Source organism: Dreissena polymorpha, unplaced genomic scaffold (genome assembly GCF_020536995.1).
Source record: "Dreissena polymorpha isolate Duluth1 unplaced genomic scaffold, UMN_Dpol_1.0 chrUn001, whole genome shotgun sequence".
In the NCBI taxonomy this organism is placed as follows: domain Eukaryota; kingdom Metazoa; phylum Mollusca; class Bivalvia; order Myida; family Dreissenidae; genus Dreissena; species Dreissena polymorpha.
Window position 1 is genome coordinate 675,772 of NW_026273315.1, and position 17,511 is coordinate 693,282.

The 17,511-nt window shown below is 35.1% G+C and overlaps 1 protein-coding gene across 5 annotated transcripts in view; it reads right to left on the reverse strand.

Moving 5' to 3' along the window:
* Nucleotides 1-17,258, reverse strand: part of LOC127863169 (GTPase IMAP family member 6-like) — a 36,978-nt gene extending 19,720 nt beyond the window's left edge. For 4 of the 5 annotated variants that reach the window (XM_052402554.1, XM_052402553.1, XM_052402557.1 and 1 more), the window contains exons 1-3: nt 17,012-17,258; nt 10,099-10,181; nt 2,315-2,482 (exon numbers count right to left, since the gene is read on the reverse strand). In XM_052402554.1, the coding sequence (XP_052258514.1) occupies nt 2,315-2,482; nt 10,099-10,181; nt 17,012-17,058 (298 nt within the window). In that variant the 5' untranslated portion in view covers nt 17,059-17,258. The remainder of the gene's footprint in view (nt 1-2,314; nt 2,483-10,098; nt 10,182-17,011) is intronic. The other variant, XM_052402555.1, reaches the window with a different exon arrangement.
* Nucleotides 17,259-17,511: the final 253 nt, after the last annotated feature.

The following is a 17,511-nucleotide window of genomic DNA, read 5'->3' on the forward strand; positions in this document are numbered from 1 at the left end:
TGTATCTGTATCGTTATCGTTTTTAAGATAATTAATTATTGAAAGAATTACTGTTACGTAAACTTATTAAACAAAATGCGAATCGCGTATTAGCAGACATACATTGAATACTACGATTTTAAATTGTTATGCGCACCTGTCGTTTACATCATTTTAACAAGATTGCGGACTAAACATTAAAAATAAATTGTGACTCAGCAAAAATGGCAAATAACGATCGAATTAACGATGGAATTCATACATTTAGAAAGGGATTGATGAAATGCCTCTGATAATCGACGATGCATAACACGTTTTAGATACCAACAACATATTTATGAGTAATCTTATCAGTGGATGTATGTCACGTACACGAGTGTTTGTAAATTGTTAGTGTTCAGTTTACTCGCCACGTTAAATCATCTGACAAGATAATCGTTGGAAAATAGGATAAGACAAACATGGTTTCATTTATATGTTAGAGAATCTGTGTAAAATCAGATTCATATGCATATATTGCTTTATTATGTTTGTTGTGCTGTACAGTTTACTGAAACAGCATGGAAGGAAATGGACATTGCAAGGCATCAATTACCATTAAATGTGCTTGTTTATATATTTATGTTTTTCCCACAACTGCGTCTGATGCGATTACATGTTTCTCCCAAAACCAGGTATTCATGGAACGTTTTTGCCCTTTTTGCCTTAACTGCCTAAAATGCCCTTTTTGAAAGTAATGCGCCATGCCCCTTTGCCCTCCTGGAAAAAACACCACACATTTATGAGTAATAAATAATATACTAACCTGTACATGTGTAATGCTGTGAAGAAATGAAGTTGAGTAACCACAAACATTCTTGAAGTAAAATATCAATTGAAGAAGCCAATATATTATTAGCCTCGGTGACCTTAACCCCAGTGACTGCAAACGTCATGAAAAGGTAGAGGTCTATGCAAGGTACCTACATGCCAAATATGTAAGAGATCGGTAATGTATTAAAGGCGCCATGAGAAACTGTAACAAAAGTGGGATGGAAAATCTGTTATTAGCCTCGGTGACCCTGACCCCAGTGACCCAAAACGTCATGAAAAGGTAGAGGACCATGCAAGGTACCTACATGCCAAATATGTAAGAGATCGATAAAGTTTTGAAGGCGCCATAAGTAACTGTAACAAATGTGGGACGAAAAATATATATTATTAGCCTCGGTGACCTTGACCCCAGTGACCGCAAACGTCATGAAAAGGTAGAGGTCCATGCAAGGTACCTACATGCCAAATATGTAAGAGATCAGTTAAGTATTGAAGGCGCCATGAGAAACTGTTACAAAAGTGGGACGGAAAATCTATTATTAGCCTCGGTGACCTTGACCCCAGTGACCACAAACGTCATGAAAAGGGAAAAGGCACAGGTCCATTCAATGTACCTACATGCCAAATATGTAAGAGATCCGTAAAGTATTGAAGGCGCCATGAGAAACTGTAACAAAAGTGGGATGCAAAATCTATTATTAGACGCGGTGACCTTGACCCAAGTGACCGCAAACGTCATGAAAAGGTAGAGGTCCATGCAAGGTACCTACATGCAAAATATGTAAGAGAGCGGTAAAGTATTGAAGGCGCCATGAGAAACTGTAACAAAAGTGGGACGGAAATCTATTATTAGCCTTGGTGACCTTGACCCCGTGACCGCAAACGTCATGAAAAGGTAGAGGTCCATGCAAGGTACCTACATGCCAAATATGTAAGAGATTGGTAAAGTATTGTAGGCGCCATGAGAAACTGTAACAAAAGTGGGACGGAAAATATATTATGAGCCTCGGCGACCTTGACCCCAGTGACCGCAAACGTCATGAAAAGGTAGAGGTCCATGCAATGTACCTACATGCCAAATATGTAAGAGATTGGTAAAGTATTGAAGGCGCCATGAGAAACTGTAACAAAAGTGGGACGGAAGGAAAGAAGGAAGGAAGGAATAACGGAACTACGAACTGGCAACTATATGCTCCCCATATATATATATATATATATATATATATATATATATATATATATATATATATATATATATATGGAGCATAAAAAGGTTTTTAGGCCATGATACTTCCAATACAGGCTGCAGTTATGTCTTGCATACCTACATATTAAGGTTATAAAGCTATGAAAATATTGGCGAAATCCAGTGAGCAATTTTCAGAGAACAGGGCATTTGTATGACAGACAAGTGCAATGCTGAATGCCTCCCACATTAAGGGGACATAAAAAGATTAGATTGTCTCCACAGTAAAAAAATACTTTATTCAGACTCCAGGAAGTTTTCCCTTACAAAGCTTACCCACTTTCTTTTCAAACAAGTTCACTGCCTGGGCAGGGGAGACAATCTCAGTCTGCTGGTCAGGTGGCATCTGGATCTGAGTTGTCTGCCCTGGCTTGGGGGCAGGAAGGGGTTCCACAGGGGAGGTTTCCAGGGCAGTTAGGGCCTCGTCAGGGGAAGTCTTGATACCTTAAATGGTGCCAAAACATACAACTAACTTTTTGGGGTATGAAGGTGTGATCATCAATTTGTGTGAAAGGGGTTAATAAGGTTACGTTACACTTTATTGCAGGGGCATAACTTGGTATACTGCAACAGGCATTATTGTATAATTTAACAAGTGTACTCCGCCTGGAGGCAACATATTATGATATTAACCAATTCTTATAAATTATAAGCAAAAAAAGACAATGCAAACAACAACGTGGCAATATGATTCAATATTTTGCTTTGCATGTTTAAATAATCTTTAAATCAGTTGGAATGTTAAAACCAACCATCAATTGTAGTGAACTATATAGGTAATAATTAACTTAGTTATGAAATTTGTGCTAGTACATCATGCATATTGGTAAGCAGTATATCGTGTTCTTGGTTAGCTGGATATTTTGCGTGAAGGAATTGAATTAGCATATTTTTTTTTAATGAATGACAAAACTCTCTTCAATCATTGAAACTTATGTTACATTAAATGGGTATATTATTCATATACAAAACAAAAGCAACCGTCCGATCCATTCACAAGGGAAGATATCAATGACCTGTACGACAAGAAACTGCTTGGAAATGGTAAGCAACTGCATTTGACACCATATTGTTTACATGTAACTTAGATACGTACAAGGGAGACCACTATACCGTGACTGTATACCAAAACAGTATACATGAATATTCTATATATAGAGCAATATACGATATCTAATAATCTATCTGATACGCTCAAACGTTCAAGTTAAGTTATGTCAGGTAATAAAATCTTCTGAAAAGAGTATCTCCACCACATAAAAACTAATAAACTTTCTGTGTGTTGATCTACTGTACACTTTTGTAGCAAAGACTAAAAATACTAAATAAAATTGAGCTGTGTCACACACAAAAAAACACTAATGTCAGCTTGGAACTACATGTCATTAAATAAAAGATCAGCATCTGCGTTGTTGAACATTTTTGTTAATCTGATCAGGATTCAAACTTAACTTTTCGCTTTGAAACAACAATTTTGATTGATATGAATGTGTGCACATTGCGCTCGATACAAAGTTTCAAACTGGTCGCAATAACTTTAATTGATTTTATTTTGACAATGTTCAAAATATTAAACTTATTCACAAGTAATAATATGCGAAAGAGAACGTTAGTTTCTTAAATGTCACTTTTTTCAGAAATGCCATATGCGCTGATTTCCACATTGTGGATGAATAATACACAGCACCTAGGGCTCCATGGGTGCCAAGAACACTTAACAATGTTGTGGGGTGACTTAGAGCTGAAGCAAACTGACAGCGGGCGAAAATACCTGGAGTTTACTGAGAGGGCAAGGAAGACCAGGAAATGTATACCATATGATTCTAGGAGCTTCAAGCCAAAGCTATTTGAGCAAAAACGTCTGTAATTTAAAGCTTGAACATTTTTAACATAATCTGAAATTAAGTTATGATTATTATTATTTCCACTGACTTAATGTATGAAAATAATTTTCATGGTTGTTATTTTACAACAGAAAAGTTATATTTCATCAAGTTAAATGTGCCCATGACCAAATTAATTAGTCATAATTTAGTTCTTTTAACATTTTATTGACAATTAAAATCTTGTTTTATGCATACATTTTTTCCCAAATAATTTCAAATGACCCGAACTGTCCAATACAGATGTATCTACTCTACAAGCGGAAGCGCCCGACTCAATCATTCCCAACAGCAGGTTTTACCTGACCCCTAGCAGATACTGGGACAACACCGAAGATGCTTATTGGTTCCTGCCAACACCAATGGGAAAAACAAACTTGGTTTAATAGCTAAAGACGTAAATGAGAAGGCTGGATTTACTAACAAGTACACAAACCACTCAAGAAGGAAGACATTTATAACTTCTTTGTTAGATAAAAGTGTCCCACCAACAGAGGGCACATGTCTGGAAATGAAAACCTAGCTAGTCTCAATCACTACCATACTCTTAGCTTCGCCAGGCAAGAGAAACTATAGGACATGATACACAAACCCGTCAAATCAGGTACAGTAACAAGCTAAGGTACCGGAATGTCTGACAATGAACTTATCGCTGCATCACAGGAGATTGAAAATGCTAAACAATCTTTTAATAATTATGAACAAATTACAGCTAGTACTAGTACAAGACTAGTGTATCTCATAGTAACGTCCCCACGGGACCAGCAGGAGTACAGACACTAGACCTGCCCGTCACGCACAGTCCAGGGGTACTTTGAGCTTGACAAATTTTAGTAGCCAGCCAAAGTCCTTGTTTAATGGGTGTACATTTAACAGTGCCATGACAATTGTGCTGAAACAGTAGACTAGAGGTGTAGAGAACTTTGTTACATGATGTATTTTTATACAATATATGTAAACACTGAATGGTTATAACTTTTTCTGAGAGTTGAATGTAAAAAAGTATTGAAAATACCTATATTAAATGTATCAAGAGATGTGTTTGTCAGAAACACAATGCCCCCTACTGTGCCGCTTTGAATTAAAAAAAATTGATTATATCCCTTTAAAAAATTATAACTTCCCTTGTGAAAACGATCTGTACCTTCCAAATGATAAATATAAATTATCTCCCTTTAAAGCTTGTTGTTTTTTACCTTTGACCTTGAAGGATGACCTTGACCTTTCAGCACTCAAAATGTGCAGCTCCATGAGATACACATGCATGCCAAATATCAAGTTGCTATCTTCAATATTGCAAAAGTTATGGCCAATGTTAACGTTTTGGACGGACGCACAGACAGGCGGACTGAAAGTTCAGCTGCTATATGGGGGCATAAAAAGCTATATATATATTAGTATTCTGTCAAAATTGGGTTCAGTCTGAATTCCTTCCTTTTTAATCACCTACAAAAATCAGGTTCTTGTGTTTAATTATAGGTTTGAGCACTATCTGCCAAGCAGTTGTGACAGGGTTGAGTCCAAAACAGTTTAAGAAAGTATATATTCTATAATTGAAAATATGACAAAGGACCATTATTCCGCACAAATTGTTCTTCATTCTTCAATATTGCAAAAGTTATGGCCAATGTTAAAGTTTTCCGACGGAATCACAGACTGACAGACGGACTGACAGTTCACTTGCTATATGCCGTCCTAGTGGGGGCATAATATGCCACCCTACCGGTTATCCTTTCATCATAAATTCCCGTCTTGAAACGTTCGGTTGCTTAAGATTCTTTTTTTTAATAGTGCAACATCAGAAACAACTTGACCGAGCCTTTTTTTTCATTTAATTGTGTTTTACCTTCTATTAAGTTCTAAATAAATTATAAAGATCCCCACAAAATTTGAGTAAAAGAACCATTCTGTTTGGAATTTCCTCTTCCCAGCTTATTGTAGTCTGATTGAATTAATATTTCATAAGAATTAATTAAAATATTTGTATTTATTTTTTATTTTGAAGAAAAAAATCGAGATATTTTTTGCTGGCCGATATTCTTTTTTTTTAAAGCAAAATAATGAACACATTTTCCTGTACGTCTTAGGAATCAGAATACTTTATTTTTAAGTATTTTTCTAAATTGTATAATTTCTAGGAGTTTTGACTTCCAATTTTCCTTTCAATGAATATTAAAAGAAAAGTGACCCTGCTCAGTGACCCTGCCCGTGATACTGGATAACGGGTGTGTGGCAGTAATCAAGTCAAAGGCCAGGGTACAAAGTAAACGGTAGTCATCGGCTGATTGACAGTTTATTTTTCAACATTAATTTTTATTATCTACATCATAAAATATGTATGGATTGTTTTTTTTTGTTTAATTTTTTTAAATTAAATCAACATTAACAACTAAAACAGGAGGGTCGTTTGCTGACACGGTCTATATACTGTTTTACATGTTAATAAAAACCATCATACTTTTGGAAATTGGAAAACAATATTCAGAAAGCTAATCTTTCAATTTAGTTAAAAGATAATCTGTAAAACAGCCATTGGGTACACATTACGCTGTTAACTTCCTGGTCTGTAGAGATAAAACCATGGCCTGATGAAATAATATGATGGTTGAAAAGACAAAAACTCGTCCCAATTCATTTTATGCAAATTCCCTGTCAACACGATGTCCATGGGTACACATGTCAGATGAACTTGCAGCAATCGGATATTCATGTACACACAAATTACAAAGACTGACTTAATATACAGCCAAAGCAGTGAGCTTGACATAGTCAACAAGTATCCGTTTTAGAATGAATGAATTAATTAATATATTCCAAATAATCCGATTAATTTCAGTGGAAAAATGGTCCAAAACATTACAAATGGCAACAGTAATCCCATAATGCCTTTTCCTACATAACATGGCGTCGATAACAACTGTCCTGTACGGTACTATGTCTTGTGATGTAGTTTCCTCCTATGTCAGAAGCAACATGTACTGTGCTTAATTAGTACAGTAAACGGGGATTAAGTATTTGAGACGTTAACACCATCGTTGCTCGAGGGCCAGAAGTGATAATCGGCCCTGGAGTGAATAATCGCCCCAGGCCTACGGCCTTCGAGGGATTATTCACTCCGGGGGCTGATTATCTCTTCTGGCCCTCGAGCAACGATGGTATTAAAGTCTAATCAACATATAGGAAAACGTCATAAAGATATTGTCTTCCTGCTGTCAACTCTAAAATGCAAGTATATCGATGTAACGCATGTTTGCTTAAAATTTTCTTTTCCTTTTATTAAACACAAATATTTGTCTTAATTATTCACACGTTCATTGTACACATGTGCCAGTTTTAAGAAGTTTCTCTAGTATGAACACTCTAGATTCCACTAGAGATTCTGTAGCGGACAAATGAAAGTAAACACATTATATAAAAAATCGTTTAGCTTCAAGTTTGGATTTCTCGAAGTTTTCTTGTTGGTCCATTGAGAGTCGATTATATTTATTTTTGTTTTGAGAATTTACTCATTACTGATAAAGAAGTCCAGAATAGTAAAACAACAGCCTAGCTTAGGCTGCAAACAAGGCTTCTTCGTTGCCTGTTACTGTGATTGACCTGCCCGAGCCTGTTTTCAGTAATAGTCAGAGTTGTCTGTCTATAGACCATGGCCACAAATTATTCTCTTCTCAATATTGCAAGAGCTCCATGAAAATATTAAGAGTCTGAAGTAGCCTATTTGAGAAACTTGAGTTTGCACTGAATTATGACATGAATGTTCATAGGACCAATTTTATGATGACTATGAACAGTCATTTGATGCTCTTCACCAGGAAAATTTCTAACCCAGGTGTTTTTCGGAGCCTGCATGATGGAATGTTTTAATATTTTTGCCCCAGTTGATAAGTTTGTGAACTATGAACAAGCAAAATTTGTTAATAGTTCCTTCAGAAATGTTTTGTCTGCTGATAAAATGAATGAGCTTTTGAAAGAAGTTCATCAGCCTGTGAACTGTGAGGCTCTAGTGAAAATCCTGTTTATCAGGGGAGATATGGAGTCTTCTCAGAGCTTCTCTTCAATTTCTCACACAAACCATTATAAAGCTGTAAGGCCTTGTAGCACAAAAAAGTCATGTCCTTTAGCCTTGAAGTCACATTTGAGCACAGAAAGTATGATGTAACCTATCTCCTTAAAACAAACTAGACTAACCTGGAAGTTGGCCTTTGGATGGAATTTTAGGTAGTCATATATCAACTGGAGGTATCAAATACTCTTCCTTACCACCCTTTATTACCTGGTGAGAACATATAATCCCATTTGATAAGGAAAAACCCGTTTTTGTATAACATGATATCAGTCAATCTCATTTGATCATTCAAGTTCATTTCAGCTATGCATGTGCATTTACATCTCAGAAAATATTGAACCTACCCAACCAACTTGAATTTTGTTTGTAGAGTCTACCACATGCTAGGATAAGAGATATGTGTGTATTTAGATAATATTAAAACGCCCTGTTATTATATTATAATTAAATTTGATTAATATGTTCAAATTGACTGAATCAATGTTTCACTTACTATTCTGCGAGAGAATATTACTGAAAAGTGATTGCCACTAAGCCACTCAGCTTCTCGCAAAATTTGTCCCATTTTCTCCTATTATCTCCCCCCAAAGGCCACAGGATATGGAATTGGTGTTGTCAGTCCGTCACAAAACTTTATAGGGCTCAGAAACTTTTTAAGATATCAACATGAAACTTCATGGATATCAATAAGGAGAAGTGCCATACACAAGAATCATAACCCGTCACTTTCTTAAATAAGAGTTATTACCCTTTGTTGTTTTTTTCAGGGATCATCTCAAATACCATACACGACTTAAACATGAAACTTCATGGGTGTATTGATATCAATGAGGATAAGTGCCATGCTTAAGAACCAATACCCTTCACTTGTTTTAATAAGAGTTATTGCCTTTTGTTGTTTTTGATGTTACTTTTCAGGGCTATATCTCAGATGCGCTACAAGATTTCAACATAAAACTTCAAGGGTGTGTAGAAATCAATGGGAAGAAGTGCCATGCACGAGAACCATAACCTTACACTTTCTTAAATAAGAAATATTGCCCTTTGTTGTTTTTGTTTCTTAAATAAGAGTTATTGCCCTTTGTGTTTTTTGTATGATGTAACTTTTCAGGGCTATATCACAGATATGATACAAGATTTCAACATGGGTGTTCAGAAATCAATGGGAAGAAGTGCCATTTGCAAGAACCATAACCGTACAATATCTTAAATAAGAGCTATCCCCCTTTGTTGTTTTTGGTATGATGAAATTTTTCAGGGCTAAATCTCAGATATGCCACAAGATTACAACATGAAAATTCATGGGTGTATAGATATCAATGAGGAGAATTTCAATGCATAAAAATAATGACCCTACACATGATTATTTTTTTAGGATTTTACCATATATTAAGGGATTTGTACCCATCCATAAACAAAATTTTAAGCTGGGGATATCAATTCAACAAATTTGCTTGTAATTATTTTTAAAAAAGGTGGTATATTGTTTTTGGCTTGTCTGTCTGTCATTCTATCATTCTGTCTCAACACTTTAACCTTGCTCATAAAATGAAAAGTCTTTGGTCTTAATAAACTTTAAACTCCACATGTGCATGCATCTTATTGACATCTACCATCAAACATGGTTTGAGGTCACTTGGTCAAAGGTCAAGGTCACTGTGACCTTTACTCTCAAAAAATTACCTTGTTTCTAAAAAAACTGCCATGCAGCTTTAAAGCGCAGTAGGGGGCATTGTGTTTCACAAACCAGCTCTTGTTTAACATATACATTTTCAACAACAACAAAAAATCCAGTTTTATAGATTTCCACAAAATGTCCACTGTTTTACGTTGAATACATGTACCACCATTGCCCTTCTTTTTTTAAAAAAGGTACACAATTAACAAATTGGTTATAAAAGTAGACAAGTAATGTTCATACCAAGGATACAATGAAGTATATATTCCATCAAGATATTAGCACTTTCTTACATAAACATAATTAAATGAATTTCTTTAAGACACATAAGTTTTAAGTGAAATTAACATGCATGCATTCAAATATTTAAGTTAGACAGGGGCTTTAACTGGATTTCAAGTCATGTCACATTTTTCTACATTCTTACACTTACTTTCTCGAATGACAGATGTACCACACTTCCCGCAAAAGTTGACAGCCTCCCCAACAGTTTCACCACATTTTGTACACTCCATTCTGAAATACCATCACTTATTTTTATATACATTTGTAATACTTACGCGAAGTACAGTTAATCAATTTTTGGTCTGACCAATAAAAAGCCAACTCAATGATAAGATTTTAAAATGAGAAGTCTAAATATACAGTTTCAAAGTCACAATTCAAGGTCAAAGATCAAATCTAGGAACACTTAACACTTTGTCTAGAATGGATGGATTTTTAAATAACTTGCCAAAAGTGAGGAGCTTGATGAGATGGAGTGTTTGTTACATGAAACAGGTAACTAGGCTTTAAATAGCCAAATGTACAGCATTGATTGATTTTCAAATAATGCACATGTGAGGGAAATAAGCCAATGTGCTGTGGCTGCATACTGCACCAAGATGTTAACCAACGACTAATGAACTAGTGATCAGGGGAAAAATGTGAAGCGCCTCTGAACACACATACTGTATGAAAAGGGCGCTTATAAATGTGGTAAAAAAAATAAGGAAAAGTAATACGGAAAAGTTCCTTTTTCAATCATAAAGGTCACAATTCAAAGTCCAAGTCAAATATAATGAATCAATTATGAAACCATCCCTAATAGAGCTATCACTTAAATGGAAAAAAATGGAAATTCAATGTAATGTTTTTGTGTTGCCCTCTGACGCAACATGCATATAACAATAATCTTATAGGAAGTCTTCTGCTTAGTGCACACAAAACACCATCTCATATAATTTTACATCTGTGCTTTGTTGTTTCTAAATCATTGAATGCATTTGGAAAATATATTTATTTAAGCCATATTTGTGTATTTATTTCACCTTGCTGTCAAAGATAATGAATCAATTATGAAACCTTCCCTAATAGAGCTATCACTTAAATGGAAAAAAATGGAAATTCAATGTAATAAAAATGTTTTTGTTTTGGCCTCTGACGCTACATGTATTAAACAATAATCTTATAGGTTATAGTCTTCTGCTTAGTGCACACAAAACACCATCTCATATAATTTTATATCTGCGCTTAGTTGTTTCGTTATCATTGAATGCATTTGGAAAATATATTAATTTAAGACATATTTGTGTACGGTATTTATTTCACCTTGCTGTCAAAGATAACACCTGAAAGTGCACACTTAAATAAAATGCTTTTGCTGAAGTGATAGCAGGTGGAAGAGAGGTGGGTAAGGCTTCAAATTTCAATGGTTATGGCTCTTCAAATTTCCATGGTAATGGCGCTTCAAATTTCAATGGCTATGGCGCTTCAAATATCCATGGTTATGGCGCTTCAAATTTCAATGGTTATGGCGCTTCAAATTTCCATGGTTATGGCGCTTCAAATTTCAATGGTTATGGCGCTTCAAATTTTAATGGTTATTGTGCTTCAAATTTCAATGGTTATGGCGCTTCAAATTTTAATGGTTATGGTGCTTCAAATTTCAATGGTTATGGCGCTTCAAATTTTCATGGTTATGACACTTCAAATTTCCATGGTTATGTATCTTCAAATTTCCATGGTTATGGCCCTTCAAATTTCCATGGTTATGTATCTTCAAATTTCAATGGTTACGGCGCTTCAAATTTCAATGGTTATGGCGCTTCAAATTTCCATGGTTATGTATCTTTAAATTTCAATGGTTATGGCGCTTCAATTTTCAATGGTTATGGCGCTTCAAATTTCCATGGTTATGGCGCTTCAAATTTCCATGGTTATGTATCTTCAAATTTGCATGATTATGGCCCTTCATATTTCTATGGTTATGACTTGGGATGGAACGAATACCAAAATGATATTCGAATATTCGTTATTCCTCATTTGAATATATTCAAATATATTCGAATATTGGATTTTTAAACCTTCAATTAAAATGTCTGAACTAATGACCGTCCGGAGCAACGTACAATTCCTGATGTCCACAAATACTACTTTAAATCATATCTTATATGTAGCTTTGAAAAACTGGATAGAGCAATAATTTTTGAAAAAAGATCATTTATTATGTTCTTCTGTTAAAACAAATACTGTTAATTTTCATAAGATATAAGATAAAAAAAAAATAAAACACATTCCGGCAATTCTAATTTATTTAAATATTTTCTACTTCATTTGGATTATTTACCATCGATAACATTTATGTTATTTTTTTTCGTTTTTCTGGAATACAGAACCATGGGGATTTAAGTGGGTAATATTTAAGTACCTGATTTCTGATTAGATAATAATTGATTTAATATATAAATAAAGCAATACAAATTTGGGATGGCCGGACTGATCCGCTTTTTAAGTGTTTGGCACGGCGTCCCGATATGAGACAATGTTTCCCCACATTCGTAAAAACAACAGCAACAAAATGTATAAGCTCTTAAGCATACAATTGCTTTTAGCCAAATGCATTATACATAATACGACATGGATGATAATTATTATGAAATTAGGTAATAACTATAACAAGAGGCCCATGAGGGCCTGAATCGCTCTACTGCCTGGAATGTTTAACAACATTGGGAAACAGTTTGAACAATTATTGTTTATGTCATTTTCATCAATTCAAAATATCAGTTCAATTACGATGATTTATGCCATATTAATTAAAATGATCTGATTTCTGTGCTTGATCACTGTTTGTGTTGCTTAGTATGAGCATATGATTGTTTGGAGTAAAAAGGTTTGCCATTATCATGGCATAGTATACTAAAACCATAGATATATTTCTAATTTTTATGACATGCATCAGAGAAGAGAGTGAACCAATTCTGGACCGATTCATATAAAGTTTGCAAATTACTATTCCGAAGGAAATCAAATTGGAAAATATTGCTGCGATAAGAGTTAAGAACATGGTGCTTTTAACAAATTACCACACACAAAAATGTATTTATAGCATTTTCAAAGGACTTCATTGTTAAATTAATATACACATTTTGATTGGTTGATTGAATTTGTTAATGTGTAAGGGACTACTGCAAAAAAAAGGTTGATTTTGTTAATGTGTAGGGGACTACTGCAAATAAAACATACATGCATTAGCTTGTAAGGACTTTATTATTATTTTGAATGGGCTTTTCTTATTGAATGATAAGGTGGTTGGTTTATCAATGTGTAAGGAACTACTTGTATTTACGAGGACTTTGTTATCGACGCCTTCATTTATAATTATCCATTAGAATGGGAAGACTTTTATGAGTGACTGAATGGCTTGTTGATTGATTGGATTGCAGTCAACATGCAAGGGAATACTAAAAAAACACAAACCCTTTCATCCTTGCCAAATGAATTATCAGATGACTTATATTTTATTTTATTATAAATTAATAATTGCAACCAATTAAACAACCTACTAAAATGCCTCAGACCAATAAAAATTCAAGGGGCGATAATTCTGGACTTTTTACTCCGATGTAACCCATTTCAATAGGGTTCGAGTCCTCATTTATATAAAGACACTGAACAAGTTTGAAAATAATCGGACGAAAACTGTGGAGTTTATCGCGTAAACAAGAAAAAGCGTAACTCACGCACGGACGCACGGACTGACGGACGGTCTGATGTAATCCATTTTATTCAGTGTTTGAGTCCTCATTAATTAAAAGACACTAAACAAGTTTGAAAAGAATTGGATGAAAACTGTGGAGTTTATCGCGTAAACAAGAAAAAGTGTAACGCATGAACGGACGGACGGACGGTCTGATGTAACCCATTTTAAATAGTGTTCGAGTCCTCATTAATATAAAGACACTGAACAAGTTTGAAAAGAATCAGATGAAAACGTTGGAGTTTATTGCGTAAACAAGAAAAAGTGTAGGGACGCACGCACGGACGGACGGTCTGATGTAACCCATTTTCAAAAGGGTTAGAGTCCTTATTAATATAAAGACACTGAACAAGATTGAAAAGAATCAGATGAAAACTGTGGAGTTTATCACGTGAACAAGAAAAAGTGTAGGGACGCGGGGACGGATGGTCTGATGTAACCCATTTACAAAAGGGTTCGAGTCCTCATTTATATAGAGACACTGAACAAGTTTGAAAAAGAATCAAATGAAAACTGTTGAGTTTATCGCATAAACAAGAAAAGGGGTAGGGACGCACGGACGGAAGGACGGACGGTCTGATGTTAACCATTTTAATTAGGGTTTGAGTCAGCATTAATATAAAGACACTGAACAAGTTTGAAAAGAATCGGATGAAAACTGTGGAGTTTATCGCGTAAACAAGAAAAAGTCTTATGCACCGACGCACACACGGACAGACGGACTGGTGTAACCCATTTGCAATAGGGTTTGAGTCCTCATCAATATAAAGACACTGAACAAGTTTGAAAAGAATCGGATGAAAACTGTGGAGTTCATCGCGTAAACAAGAAAAAGTGTAACGCATGAACGGACGGACGGACGGTCCGATGTAATCCATTTTAAATAGTGTTCGAGTCCTCATTAATATAAAGACACTGAACAAGTTTGAAAAGAATCAGATGAAAACTGTGAAGTTTATCGCATGAACAAGAAAAAGTCTAACACACGGACGCACGCACAGACAGACAGACGGATGGTCTGATGTAACCCATTTTCAGTAGGGTTCGAGTCCTCATTATTATAAAGACACTGAACAAGTTTGAAAAGAATCGGATGAAAACTGTGGAGTTTATCGCTTAAACAAGAAAAAGTGTAGGGACGCAGGCACGGACGGACGGTGTGATGAAACCCATTTTCAATAGGGTTTGAGTCCTCATAAATATTAAGACACTGAACAAGTTTGAAAAGAATCGAATGAAAACTGTAGAGTTTATCGCGTAAACAAGAAAAAATGTAGGGACGCACGCACGGACGGAGGGACAGTCTGGTGTAACCCATTTTCAATAGGGTTTGAGACCTCATTAACATAAAGACACTGAACAAGTTAGAAAAGAATCGGATGAAAACTGTGGAGTTTATCGCTTAAACAAGAAAAAGTGTAGGGACGCACAGACGGACGGACGGTGTGATGAAACCCATTTTCAATAGGGTTTGAGTCCTCATAAATATTAAGACACTGAACAAGTTTGAAAAGAATCGAATGAAAACTGTAGAGTTTATCGCGTAAACAAGAAAAAATGTAGGGACGCACGCACGGACGGAGGGACAGTCTGATGTAACCCATTTTCAATAGGGTTTGAGACCTCATTAACATAAAGACACTGAACAAGTTTGAAAAGAATCGGATGAAAACTGTGGAGTTTATCGCTTAAACAAGAAAAAGTGTAGGGACGCACAGACGGACGGACGGTGTGATGAAACCCATTTTCAATAGGGTTTGAGTCCTCATAAATATTAAGACACTGAACAAGTTTGAAAAGAATCGAATGAAAACTGTAGAGTTTATCGCGTAAACAAGAAAAAATGTAGGGACGCACGCACGGACGGAGGGACAGTCTGATGTAACCCATTTTCAATAGGGTTTGAGGCCTCATTTACATAAAGACACTGAACAAGTTTGAAAAGAATCGGATGAAAACTGTGGAGTTTATCACGTAAACAAGAAAAATTGTAGGGACGCAGGCACGGACGGGCGGACGATCAGATGTAACCCATTTTAAATAGGGTTCGAGTCCTCATTAATATAAAGACACTGAACAAGTTTGAAAAGAATCGGATGAAAACTGTGGAGTTTATCGCGTAAACAAGAAAAAGTGTAACGCATGAACGGACGGACGGACGGCCAGTAGATCTAAAAATTATGTAATGGAAGAAGTTAACAAATATTTGACTGATTCATAACATAAGATATGTCCGTCTAACATCAATAATGACAGTTGTTAATAAAATAATGAGACAACAAGTTCCTTGTTCTACATAATTAGTTTCATTTTAACATTCATATTAACGACATACATTCTATAAGTTATATAAGTTCACAATAAAATTCGCTATTCAAGCTGGCTAAAACCTCCCTAGTCCCTTTATTGCCCCCTATCATCAACCAACTCCTACTACTCAAGTGCACCAGTGGTTTTTTGACACCTTATCAGCGACTTATCTGCAAATTATTGATTGTATCAAGCAAACACACCTTGGAGTCTTTATGATAGGGGTCGTTAATTGTTATCGATGGATGTGTACAAGTCAACTACGGCCCAATCAAGACCAACGATATTGTGTATTCTACCAGAAAAAAAAATCTTTCAAAACACAGAGTTTGTATATCAAACAAATCGAATGCTTATCAATACAAATTGATGAATCACATAAATTTACTTTCATTTTTAGAAAATAGTTTGTACATATTGCATGAATCTAAATTAAGAGTAAATTGACGATTGGTCCCTCTCCTTATACCCTCCCGTTTGCCAATTATCTCGCGCATTGATGGCAACTGTTATCCAAACAAGTACTTATACAGGAAAGCCGTCTGCACATAACCAATATTGCGACGTTGTACATGTACTTATAACTTTTTTGGGGTATACATGTATATATCTTTGCATAAAATAGAATGTTCGAATATGAATTTTGGATTCGAATATTCGGCCGATTTTCAAATATTAGGATATTTGGTTCCATCCCTAGTTATGACCCTTTAAATTTCCATGGTTATCTGGCTTCAAATTTCCATGGTTATGACGTTTCAAATTTCCATGGTTATGACGATTGCATGAACAAAACTTTCAGGGCTTCAAGAAAAGGTAAACCCAAACATTTTGAAGTTCAGCTTTGTGTCAAAACTTCTGATAAAACCTTTTACTTTGCCAAAATGCATTCATGTTAATCCTCTTCAATAACCTGTTTGTTCCTTGCATAAAATGTACACGATTTATAACAAGGGTAAATAAATAAATGTAGAGCATAACAATTAAGTGAGATCTAAAAGATAAAAACACTAACCTTTCACACATTGAGACAGAAAAGTCAGAATTACTGACGTCCTCCATGATTATGACCACTTTTTCCTTCTAAAACCAGTTAAGCTAGTATGATCTACCCCCTGAATTGTTTTCAAGCTCCCTTCCAGTTGTATCGCATTCACACAATAAAAAAAGTTTATATTTATAATATTGATACAAAAATCTCTCAAAGCAAACTTTGTGTTATAGATTATGTACGCAGACACATCATTGATAACTAAGTTCAATTGGTTTATTTGCTGTTAGCTTGCGTTTTATATGTTTAAAATGAGGCCAATATTTAGAGGGTTTTTGTTTGCTTTCAGGTATTACCATGAAATAATTTTCTCAGTGAAGTGATACAATTAGTTTTTTCAGAAACGCTTGTGCATGCTCCAAACACAAACAAACTTTCTTTATAATTGATGAATTAAATTATTCTTTTCATTTTAGTTAGTTTTACTTGAACTTGTAAAAATAATAAAATGTAATGTTATTAAA